Source organism: Rattus rattus, chromosome X (assembly GCF_011064425.1).
Source record: "Rattus rattus isolate New Zealand chromosome X, Rrattus_CSIRO_v1, whole genome shotgun sequence".
In the NCBI taxonomy this organism is placed as follows: Eukaryota; Metazoa; Chordata; class Mammalia; order Rodentia; family Muridae; genus Rattus; species Rattus rattus.
Genome location: NC_046172.1, coordinates 85,915,649 through 85,928,760, shown reverse-complemented (window position 1 = coordinate 85,928,760; position 13,112 = coordinate 85,915,649). Strand labels below are relative to the sequence as shown.

Sequence of the window (13,112 nt, the reverse complement as noted above, 5' to 3'; positions counted from 1 at the left end):
TCACCCTTACACATAAACATCAATTAAGCTGGGAAATTAGGGCTATAAACAAAGCCATTTTAATACATGTTTACTCAGTGGTCAGGCAGATCAGGCAGATGTTAACCCTGCATCCACACTTTTATAAAGCAATCTTTATAGAAAACTCCTCTGAGAGCCAAATAAAAGACTCAGTCCTCAATATACCTCAGCTAAAAATATAAAAATATGCTATTCTAATAACTGTGAATTCTAACTATTGAGATCTTCTATGGTAGGATTAAACCAGTCAACAAAATATTTTTTTTAGTAGCATAAGATGGACTGTAGATATTTCGAAGGTGAACTGTGGTATTTTAATCTGTTTATAGCATGTATTATTTAAGTCAATATGATAAGCACTTTGATTTACTTCTCATTCCTTAGAGCCTTGAACTATTCTGCCTCTCCTAGATCCTCTCAAATGTACAATAGGTTATTGTACACTGTAGTCCCACTGCTGTGCACTAGAATAGTAGAACTTGTCATGCTTCTTTGCCTACTTCTGTCATTTCTGATCCTTGCCTTTCCTTGTGTCTAATGGCTACTTTTCTCTGTTCGTAGTTTCCATATATGAAGGACAACATGTGACACTTGCTTTTCCAGGTTTAGCTTATTTTTCTCAGTGTAGTCCTTCAATTTCATTTACTTCATCTCAAAAGATAGAATTTCATTTTTGTTTATGGTTATGTAATTCCAGTATTCTAGTAAGCATTTCTTTATCCACTCAACTGTTGACAGGTAACTAAGCTGATTCTGTATCTTGGCTAATGTCATACTAAAATAATATACTTGGTTTTGCAGGAATCCTTATGATTTTATTTTCTCTGAATATGTCCAGAAATGAGAGGTAGATTAGATAGTTTTTTTCTGTTTCTAATTTATTCCTGAGGAACATTCTATTTTGTTCTCTCTAATAGCTCTTATAATTTGCATTCCTACTAGCTATGTATATTTCATTAGGAACCAAGTCCTTAATAAAAGTGAAGATTAAAGCAAATAGGGAGAAATTACTTATTTGTGACTAATTAAATGATCCCCAACATATAAGATGTGTGTGTGTGTGTGTGTGTGTGTGTGTGTGTGTGTGTGTGTGTGTGTGTGTGTAGGGCTAATTGAGGCTTGTGAGTTCTCTGGAAAGGAAACTATGTATAGTATATACATAGTTTGTTTCTGTAGGAAATCTAATCATAGTGATGTCAGTTTTGACACCTCTTCAGTTAACAGAAAGAAATATGTATTAGGTTTTCAAAAAGAATTTCATAGTAATCTAAATAGAAACTGCGTGTATCACTGTATAAGGTGGAAAGTTGTGGATAGCATTTCTAAAAAATTATGGATACATTTCTTTGATTAAGTGAGCATTGATTCCTACAACTGCTTCCACACTTCTGCTGGATGAAGTTTTCAAACACAGGTGAATTTTAGCAGGAGCTGCTGGATAAAATTGCTGCCTCTCCACACCTTAGCACTCAGGACAAATATTTAAAAATATTTTTTTTTCATCCTAACTTGTTTCTCTTTAGAATTTTTGTTTTTACAGTGAGCAACAGCAAGCAAGGAAAAAAAAAAAAAAAAAAAAAAAAAAAAAAAAAAAAAAAAAAAAAAAGCATTTAGAGAGAAATGTATATAGCTTTTAAAAAATCTATTTATTTCCACACTTGTCCCAAAAGACAATATAGGACTATCCAATGTGCCATTTCCCAAAAGAACCTGTGGATTTTAAGAAACCAGAACTGAGTTGTTGCTGTGATTCCAGGGAAAAGCTGATAAAACTGACATCTTCCTTTTCTTGTTACAGACCAGAATGAAGGATTTCATTGCAGGGAAGAGTGCCGGATTCTTGGCCACTCTGATAGATGCTGGATGCCCCGGAATCCCATGCCCACTCGCTCCAAGTCGCCTGAGCACGTGAGGAACATCATCGCTCTGTCCATTGAAGCTACCGCTGCTGATGTTGAAGCTTATGACGACTGCGGCCCCATCAAGCGGACTTTTGCAACCTTCGGAAAAGATGTCAGCAGCCACCCAGCTGAGGAGCGGCCCATCCTGAAAGGCAAGCGGACTGTCGATGTGACCATCTGCAGCCCCAAAGTCAACAGCGCTATCCGGGAGGCGGGCAATGGCTGTGAAGCTATTAGCCCTGTCACCTCCCCACTCCATCTGAAGAGCCCTCTGCCTACCAAGCCTTCCATGTCTTACACCGTCGCCCTGGCTCCTCCAGCTCATGATCTGGATCACCATGCCAACACTGGCGCCTCTCGTCCTTCTGAAGCTGAGCCCCGTGGAGCCGACAGCGAGAAAGTCATGCACGAGGTCAATCCTATTCTGAAGGAAGGGCGTGACAAGGAATCTCCCGTCGTGAAGCGTCTGAAGGATATCATTCTCTAAGCCCATCTGGGTTCGAAGAAGAGAGAATGAAACCACACTGGCTAGTGAAGATGTGAAGATGTAGCAGCTGCTCACTGTAATTGCTCACCAATGGTTGGTTCTTGAGTGGCTGCATTGCAGAGCTTTCCCTAAATGTATTGTGTATAAGTGACTATCATTCTGTGACAATCCCTCTCGTTTCAGCAGGCAGTAGGGGTGTTCAGTTGGAGCAAATTAGCTTTGGCTTGAGTTGTTCACGGGGCCTTGATGTTGGGGAAACAGAGGCAAATTCAGTTGTGAAAAAGTATTATGTATTAAGTGTTTGAATTTATATATTTTTATATGTCGAAATGATAATATAAATTACCATTGTTTGTGAAGAGTTACATTTGAAAAAGCAAAAAAAAAAAACGAAAAAAAAACAAAAAAAACAAAAAAGCTCTGGACACCTTTAAAAAAGCTCGCCACTGTTTTTGTAGTGTAGACAAGTTATCGGTCATTTATTGTGTACTATTCATTGATTCAGTGATGTGAAATCGAGCCCCCAAAAGGTTGTTTCTGAAGCTCGAGTACTTCCCAATGCCGCTACTTTGCTGTGGATGCCCCTGCTTTAAGAACCCTTTTGCTAGCTGTGCTGTTGTTGTATTTGATATTGCAAATTGCTATGTGTGTGGTGATGGCAAAAGGCTTTTAAAGGTTGATGTTTTCTTTTCTTAAAAAAATAATAAAAAAATACAGATAAAAACAAAATGTGAACGAGGAGGCAGCAAATGAGTGAGCGACACCACACCTAGCGGTTGAGGACTTGGTGGATGCTCACACGGTTTACTCCACGCAGTGATTGCTCACCGCCTTGCAGAGGATTTCTCCTGCCTTTCAGTCTTCTGCCTGGGTCCGTGCTAGATTATTGTAGAAAGTCATTTTTGGATTTGCTGTATCTAATTTTGCAGTTGTCAGAAATACTGTGCTGAAAATTTTATGAGATACATTATATTTTTTTTTTTTTCTAATTTTCAGGCCCAGCACAGGAAAAGTTACTCCTGAAGTTATCAGTTTTCAGGCTGAGAAATTCCCTGTCTCCAATCATCTAAAACTCATATGCGACATGACTGAGTCTATTTTGAGATCTAAATTACCATCTCTTTAGACACACACTTCCTGATTCAGTGTTTTCCCAATCATGATTGGAATTAGATGGTAAAGTGCATTATGGGCTGGAATCAAGGGCTCCATATTGCTCTTTATCTTAGGCCTATAAATAACGATAGAGTAAGCAGTATGAAGTGTACACATAGGAAAAGGCAGGTAATAACATCACTAATCTAATTACTGTGCCTTCTAAACGGAGACACTCTGACACTTGAACTCGTCTTTTTATGACTGATACTTTTCGATTAAAAATGTGAACAAGAAATTATTAAGACAAAACTTCTTTAGATTTTAGTTAACTCTTCTTTTTCTGTAGGCTAGGAATATGCCTTTTAAAACTAACAAAGCGTCCATTCTTTTTGTTGTTATTGTTTTAACACTGCACAAATGCCCCTATTTTATCATGTCTATTAATATTCACTAGCCAACATAGTATTCTTGCAGCCTAAGAGTTTATTATTTAAAATAAACTAAAGAAACATGTCACCTTTCTTCTACCTTTGTCTTAAAAGGATTGTTTCTAAAGAAACAAGTTTTTGGTTTTTTTGTTTGTTTGTTTGTTTTTTGTTTTTTGTTTTTTGTTTTTTTTGTTCTTCTCTCTTTTGGAATTCAAGAATACTTAGAAAGAAAGAAAGGCTGGAAGTTAGAGCGCTAGAATTCAAAAGAGAATTTATTTTCTTAAGTTTAGTAGATACAGCCAACTTTTTGAAATGTTTTCCTTATTTTTACTTGAGTTCCTAGCTTTATCCATTACTAGGAATACTTTCTTTTGTGGGAGGTGGGAGGGATTTAAGGGAGGGGGTGGGTAAGGCACTGGGCATGGGCTTAGGTAGGGGAAAAGATTTCTGGAAAGAAGGTCACCTATATTGAAGCTACAAACCCATCCTTATTTCCTATTCTGTGCTGAATACTACCTCATGCAAAATATTGGCGGAGCTGCAAATTTCCCCGACACTGACACAGTTGAGATCAGTTGCCCTTCCATCTTCTTCTTGCCTCAGTTAATTTTCTCTTCTATATTTTCTCCTATTCTGATTTGCTTTATTTTACTGTAGTAGATTATGAATTAGGTATTTATTTTTCTTCCAGATGACTATTTAATGAACGCATTCAGCTTTTTACAAGTGTCCTTTAAGTTAGGATGACTGCCTATAGAATTTAGACTGCTCTTCCCCGTGATCCATCTGATAGTATCGTGTTAGCTAGTGCCTCAAGGTCACTTTGTAGTCAGACTGGACGGTTTTCTACAGGTGTATTTCTTACTAGGGATTTTGAAAGATTATGGAAAATGGAAACGGAAGGTTGGAATGTAGAGCAGCCACTGCCTGCAATAGTCTTACCAGCCACTTAAAAACACAGTAGCAGTGGCAATGCCTTTGTTTTTTTTAAATGCAACTCAATTTCTTATACTTATCCCCAGAATTTATTTTCAAACTTTAGATTCATCTTTTTACCCAATCTAAAAACATTGTTTTCAGTGGGCAGTCAAGATTTTTTGTTTCATTTTTGTTTGTGTTGTTTTCAAACTAGTTACTGAGTATGTTCAGAGGATTTTTCTCATTAAGGAAAATTCCCCCCCTCCAACTGAATGGAAGTGCAAGCGCATCCTAGGAAGGCTTTGTAGACAGGTTCTACAGGCAGGCCGTGCTTGCAAAGAGGACTTTTGCACAAGGGTCTTCAATTTTCCACCAATTTGGGAATTCTTCCCCCCCCCTCTTTAACAGGTGTGATGAAAGGCTACCTAGGCCAATGGGGTAAATATCTTTTCCTTTTTTTTTCTGCAAACATGTTACACAAATGGGAGCAATTTTAGTTCCCAAATCCAAGGGAATTCTATTTATTCTGATGTCCCTTGGTCATGAAGTGTGACATGCTTAAATTTTTTCTGGCCAGGTAAATGTCTTTATTCAGGATAGGGAATCTAGTTTGCATTGATTGATTGCTTTCTCACAAACATAGAAACATGCTATTCAGTAAGAAATAGGGAGAAGTGATCCACCATGCCCTGTGGAAGCTTTTCTTTTCCCTATGCAGACTAGTAAATGAACCTGTTCAGAATGAAACTTAGTGTTCCATTGATCCTCTGAAGCCAGTAGAAAAAGTGAGGGTTTATCTTGGTACTGAATAGATAGTGGGCTTTGGAATTCAGTACTTCCTGCAGAACAGTGGTTTATGAAATACTGTCTCAGAGTAATATCACTTAGGAACTTGTTAGAAACGCTAATTCTCTATCCCTGCCTAGAATGACTGTGTGAGAAATACTGAGGATATGGCCCAGAATCCATATGAGTGAGAGGCCCACTCAAGTTTGAGGGCTTGTTAAAGCACAGGTTTGGAGAGCCTAATCCTTAGAGTTTTTTATTCAGTTGTTTGGGGTAGGATTTCTTTTCCTATCTACAGATGCCTAGGAGATACTGAGGAGACAATGTTCCAGAGGAAACTTGCCTCATAGGACTAACTACATCTAAAGTGGCCACTTATACGCATTTGTTGATGTGGTGACCGACTGATCACTAATGAAAGCTGTAACTCTGAACTCTGAAACTGGAAAGTACCCAGAGTGCTTTCCAGGTCCTGTCATCTCAGCATATGGCTGGTCGAGGGGAATTCAGATGACTTTTTCCTCTCCACCTACCATTTCACTCAAAAGCAAACATAAATGGTCCACTTGAAGTAGGAAAGACAAGGGGCAGTTTGGGGAGAGGCACGGATGGAAGGGATAGCTTTTTTGGGCATTCAAGGTGGAGAAAGGATTATTACTGTACATAATCCATTTTATGGGGATCATTTTGATGTCAAATGTTCCCCCAAGGCACTCTCAGCAAGTCTGGTCCACTTGGCTCTTTTCACAGGGTAATAAGACCCTTCTGACTTTGACAAACTGGCATAAATGAGCTGAAGAAGTCCATTGTATACAGTCCTAGTGTTTGCCTTCTTGGTAAAATTACATTTTAAGGATGTCATTTCATGAGTCAAATTGTATCTGCTGACACTAAAGTGTATTGAGATGTTGTTCTTTAGTTTAAGTATGTATCAAAGTAATATTCAAAGGGGATGTATGGGGGTGGGACTGGGACTGGGTGGCTTTATATTGATATTGAAATATTCCAGAGCAAAACACATTGTCCTAATGAAGTTGTTACAGCTCTCTTTGTTTTCTTGTGAAGCTGGAATTGGCCTGTGGGTCACTTGTTGTGCAAAAGTGAATTAATTTCAAATAGGAATCACATTGCTTTTGTGAAACAAAGAAAATCAACCACCTTGTCTGAAGTATACGTTGTAAAGGCGCTCTTGGTAAGGAACAACCCAGAAACACCTGACCTTGATTGGAAAGCATTGTAGGTCATTAGGGAAATCTGATGATGCTTACTGGTGTTCCAGCTGTGTTAGCAATTAAAGATGACCTTGTTACTAACTGAATGTTGCTGTCAACCTTAGCAAACAAACCAGCTAACACCTTTTCAGCACCGGTTAAGTAGATGTTTCCTGGCACTGGTTGGCATTCGGCTGAGGAAGGCTAAGATACAGACTAGTGACCGAGAGCCAGACTAGGTCTAGCTAGAAATTCAGCAACAAATACCTCCTTGTGCTATTTGAATGCTAAGGTATTAGTTGCAAAAGGCTTACGCCTTCGCTCCTCTAGTGAGGGGAATGAGCCTAATGACACTATTACTGTTTACCTGTCAAACCAGGGTGGCGATGTAGAAGGATGCAAGTACAGTATGTCTCTTTAAGCAGTCTCTGTTGCTGATTATATGAAGATGAAATGGTTGTATATGCTGATTCTGTATGTTATGTACATTTTCACAGTGATTGACTCATTGTAAAAACGAAAAAGACAAAAAAGAATCACCACTGTGTCTATTTTATGAAGATGATAAAGCAGCTTTATTAAATTATTACAGTTCTGTTTTAAATGGTGTTACCTGCCACATTGTTTCCTTTTATCTGGTGGTTCTTTGTTTTCCTCTTAAATGTGTTTTCTCTGCTTCAAAAAGTTTAATGCATTTTAGTATTAAAGGCTATTATGGAAAAAGTATTGAGTTTCTGGTGAAATGTGTCTTGGAGAGTGTTTTTTTTCCCTTGACTGGGAGTGCATCTCAGAACTTGGAATCAACCAGTTCTTGGTGGAATTACTGATGTTTGGGCAAAGATTTTCATTGGCCTTTCCTATTTCATACAACATTCAACTTCCTAACGGAGGGGCTTCTTCCCGGATCCAATAAATCCAGTTATTTACATTGCAAGCCTCCTGCCAGTTTTATCGATACCATTACCGAAGGAGGGAGACCCATTTCACATTGGGGATGCAAAAGATCTTCCCACGTGCCACTTTAAACAAGCATACTAAAATTATTCTTTAAAATAAAACATTTCAGGGGCAACTGCGCAGTGGGACTTCTCTGTAGAATTAATTTTTTTTAAAGGCCAAGCTATAGTTGAGACTGTCAGTAGGGAAAAAGAGAATGTAAAACAAAGATGACCTGGCTGCCCCTTGATGCCTTCAGGTTTGAAAATGAAGCATCAGGAGTGGTTCTGACTTTGTACATAACAAGGCTGCCGAGAAAGCCCCGACAAGGACTCTTTATTCAAACAGTTATTCTGTGGAACTTAACACTTGGGCTGCAAGTATTCATTCTGGCTGCAGCTGGAGGGGGTGGATAGAGGAAGGGGGTGCACATCAGACTATTACAAATAGTGCCGTTAGTGGTTAAAGGCTAAATTGCTTCAGCATGACCTATTCTTTCCAGACAATTAAAAGTGATCTCAAGGAAATCCACTGTCTTCCTGGATCTCCATCTTCCTATTATCTCTGCTCACCTGTATTAAATTGAGATTGTATCTTCTTCCCCAGAATTAGCCCTAGAGTCAAAGCAGTAGCAAGAGATTTGGTACTGCATTTTAATAGGTGTTTTTATCAGAATGCAAACAGACATGCTGGGGCACTGGGATTCCATAAACTGGTATATTGACAGATATTCACATGGTCTCACAGATGGACAGACATATTGAAAAGAGGCTGTTCTGTCACTGGCCTGGAAACTATTAAGACACAGGAGGTCAAGGAAATGCTTCTGGGTTAGCCTGCACCAAAAGCACAAAGGAATGTTTCTTGCAGTGTTTTCCATCAAGATAGATCAATAGATAGATAGATAGATAGATAGATAGATAGATAGATAGAGATTGATTGATTGAAGGAGGAGGGATAGAACAAAAAGTCAATTCCTTCTTAAGAATGAAGAGAAAATTCCTCTCATGTTGAAGAGCCTTCACAAGTATAACAAAGACACACCCAAAGTCATAACCATGTTCACTGCCTATCTATGGGAACTTGGCAATATTTTGTAAGCATAAACTCAAATACATTTACATATATAAACCAAAACAAACTAATTTTTTTGTTTCATAGTGGTAAAAAAAAGTCTCCTTGAGGCACTTTATGTGTGTGAGGCACATGCTGTATCTGACATACATGAGAACTGATAGCTTTTAGAGTATTCTCTCCTACCATATGGAATCTGTACTGGAGACAAAAGAATGTACCTAGTCACTTTCAGTCTTTTCTTTTCATGGTGTAGACAGGAGTAAGGATGTCCTGTATGGCCATTTCATTACCTGGAAGGTAACAGCGCCTCAAAACAAAATTCTCCAGCATAAGAGCAGATGCATGCTGTCTTTACAGTCTTCATCCTCTTGTATACTGGCAAATGGCTCTGAGACCTGCCTGACACTTTATTTCCTTAATCTTTCTTTGTATTTTATCTGCATATTAATTATACAAAACAACACACCATATATATATATATATATATATATATATATACATACTTTGATCATACTCATTTTTCTCCACATTTTTCCCCCTTTCCCTTCCACGTACCTCCTGGATCCCTTTTCAGTTTCAGATCTTTTGTTTCTCTCTTCACACCTTCCACATGTGACAGCAAACAAGCAATACTTGTTTTTATGGGAGTGGTTTATTTCATTCAATATAATATATCTAGGTTCATTCATTTTCCCCTAAGGATTACAGATTGTTTTTTCTTTATGGATAAGTAAATCTCTTATTATTTATATGTACCATATTTTGTTTACCCATTCATTGCTTGGTGAGCCGTACTTTTGCCGTTGTAAATAGAGCCATGATAAATATGGGAATACACATTCCCATACTTTTCTCATTGCTGTGACAAAATCCTAACAAAGAGAAAATTAAGGAAAAATGGGTGTATTTCGGCTTACAATTCAAGGGTATCCCCACTTCACTGAGGCAAGGAAAACATGGCAGCAGGAGCAGATGTCTCCTGGTCACATTTCAGCTGATATCAGGAAGTAGAGAGTGATGATTAGCCATCATTAGCAGGTATTTCTTTTGTATGTTGACTTTGTATGATTCCTTTGGTATATATATGTTGGATGATGCATGTGTCAGTAAAACACACACACACACACACACATCACACACACAGAGAGAGAGGAGAGAGAGAGAGAGAGAGAGAGAGAGAGAGAGAGAGAGAGAGAAAGTTGTGACTTTTCTAAGTAAACTCAATGCTGGTTACCATAGTGACTGGACCACTTTTAATGTGGAGAAGGAAGATGGATGGGAAGTGGTGAGAGACGATTCTCTCAGTTACCCACAGTTCTTGTTGGACTTGCATTTTAGAACTTAACTTCCTCCAGATACCCAAACCTTGACTTTCCAGGTTCTCTAGTATGGATTTTTGTTCCAAGCCAGGCTTTCCTTTCTTATGTGTGTTTCCATTGTCTTCTGTTCACTTTCTAAAGTTTAGCTGTGTCTGATGTGCTCCAAGGACTAGCAGAAACTGTTGCTTGCTGACACTTTTGCATTATCTTCAAAGCAGCATTTTGGCTTAAGCATTTGTTTTTCTTTTGTTTGCCTGTTTGTTTACTTTGGCTGAGAGATTATGTGTGTGTGTGTGTGTGTGTGTGTGTGTGTGTGTGTGTGTGTGTGTGTGTAAGAAGCACACACTGAAGCCGGCAAGTAACCTTTAAAGGGAATTTGTGGGATTCAGTTCTTTTCGTTCACTGGTTCACTGTGTGTGTCTTGGTACTTGAGCTTAGGTGCTCAGGCTTGGTGGTAAAAACACCTTTATCTACTGAGCCATTTTCCCACTCTCAGTAGAGCATCTTGTCCTCAACACAACCTTGTAGGGGAGATAATGATATCTCTATTCTATATACAAACAAATTATGGCTCAAAGTACTTATGGGAGATTGTTGACGGTGACGTGAATACTAAACAGCAGTGCTAAGATTCAAAGCCATGTCTGTCTACTACGGAAGTACTATTGTTTTCAACTACTTTTTAGGGACCAATAAGATCCCGTTAAGTTCTTCCTGGCTAGAATTTTGAATAGTAGGTGCTGATGTCTTAAGGCATTTATTTATTCATCCTAGAAAAAAAAATAAAGATTTTTTTTAACAAATCTTTGGGAAGCCAATGTCATGGCTTTAAGAAGTGATTGTCACAGTGGGAATTTCAGGCCAGGGTGCTTTTGATCAGCCTCCCAGGCATCTCCCTACTTCTTCGCTACTCAGTTCCTCCCTTTCAAGTTGCATTAGTCATGCATGACAGGACTGTGGCTCTTTTTAGAGTCTGTGCACTCTAGCTAGTCAACAGCCCTTGAAATGAAGGTCTGGTAACCCTATATTCTTCTGTCCCTCTGGATTTCAAGCAATCTGTCAAAGATGTATTCATGTGTGTTACAGGTCAGCACAGCTGGAGTCAATCCCAATATATGTTCACAAACATGCCTGGATTAATTTTTAGATGCAGAAAGTTGGCAGAAGATGAGAGAAGTTAAATGCTAAAGCAAGGTCCTAGCAGTAATTGAGACAGAAGGCATATTTGAATAAGGAATTGAAATCACCGCCTCTTACAGGAAATGGCATAATAAAATAGAAAAATTAGTTGGAAAAGATGGACAATTCAGTTGTAAGCACTGGGTTATCAGAAACATGAATTCATTTCCATGCATGTGGAATTGAAGAGGTATTTACAAGTCCCCAAAGGTGTTTCCTTTTTTCTTGTCTAGTTCTTGCAAGTCAGATGGGGTCCTGATATGGATCTAAACTAGGAAATGAGATCAGAGAAAGGTAAGTGGGAAGGAAAGAGAACTTTACAAGCCTTTGGGAACGACTAGAGCAGCTTCCTTAAAGGAGCTTCCTTAAAGGAGCTTCCATAGAAAGAATAAAAAACAACCTCATTTAATAGTTCCTGTTATTGATGTGTGCATATCCAGCATGCCTCAGTGCTCCATCACTTCCTCAGTTTTGAATATGGCCCTAAGAATGTGGTTTTTCCCAGCTGAGTGACACAAAATGCTAAGCACTGAGATGCTTTTGTACATGGTAGGCCACAAGTTTCTCTCTCTCTCTCCTCTTTCTTTCTTTCCTTCCTTTTTTTTTTATACATAACAGAAAATATGGACAGTGTCAAGAGACCAAGATACAGGTGTTATGCCCAAATCAGCACCCAGGAATCTTCCCCAAAGCGTCAATTCCCACTGTAACTGTTATTTGCTCATCCGAGGCATCTGCATTCCTCATCTGGGTAGAAGAAATAATTCCTAACTCGTCTCTTCTCATTCTTCTTGTCTCTCTCTGTCACTTGTTCACACTGCAGCAGGAGAGATTTTTGCCAAAATACTGCACCCGTTAAATCACACCTCTGCCTAGGATCTGTCAATGATTTTGCTAAGAGAAATTCTAATTTCCTTAACACGGATTAATAAGAGTGATTCTCGTTATTTTGGTTTGATCCATAGTAAGAAATTCATTCTTGCACCACATGTTTTAAGTAAAATGAACATTTTCACAGACAATACTTTCATCCCTGTCACCTGAAAAATGCACCTTCAGATTTTTTCTTCAACCTGAACAATTAAGGGTGCTTTTTCCCAAAGGGCCAGACAGTAAATCTATGAGGCTTTCTGGTCTCTGCTGTTGCCACTGTGCTTCATCACATTGCTGTTTATAACTCCAAGGACTTTGGTGAACCCTCCAAAGAAACATTGGCTCTCCAAGAAACACCACCTCTCACGGCAGAAAGCACCCTCTCCTCCACCCTGGGTAGTGAATGCTTCAGAGACATGTCAGCGGCAGTCAGTGCCTTATTCTATGGTCCAGATAGTGGGCACTTTCACATCAACATCCCTTTTATGTAGACACACCCTTATTTTAACGTTTTGGCTTTGAAATAAATGAAGCATTTTACATGGATTAGAGAGCCATGAGCTATGAAAGAATGTTTCCAATCACTAAAAAGGGAAGAAAATCAATGAGTCACCAAACAAATTATGTGTCTCTCTTTTTCTTTCTTAATATAGATAACATTTACATGAATCCGTATAAATATGTATATCAGTTAGAGCACAATTTAACACAAAATGCAATCTCCATCTTCACTTCACAAGACTAACCTTTTCTAATAACACAACCCAGAAGGAGAAAATACTCATATTTCATAGCACATTAGCTTGACATTTTTAGATCATATTATCCATACCTTATACTTCTTGAAAGAGAATGCTGTAATTTGACTCTTTCTCTTT

The 13,112-nt window shown here is 38.5% G+C and overlaps 1 protein-coding gene across 5 annotated transcripts in view; it reads left to right on the top strand.

Moving 5' to 3' along the window:
- The window catches only part of Pcdh19 (protocadherin 19), a 100,640-nt gene extending 96,617 nt beyond the window's left edge, over nt 1-4,023 (top strand). For 4 of the 5 annotated variants that reach the window (XM_032889703.1, XM_032889702.1, XM_032889699.1 and 1 more), the window contains one exon: nt 1,820-2,785. In XM_032889703.1, the coding sequence (XP_032745594.1) occupies nt 1,820-2,409 (590 nt within the window). In that variant the 3' untranslated portion in view covers nt 2,410-2,785. Of the gene's footprint in view, nt 1-1,819 lie in introns of all 5 variants that reach the window. The other variant, XM_032889700.1, reaches the window with a different exon arrangement.
- The last annotated feature ends 9,089 nt before the right edge of the window (nt 4,024-13,112 follow it).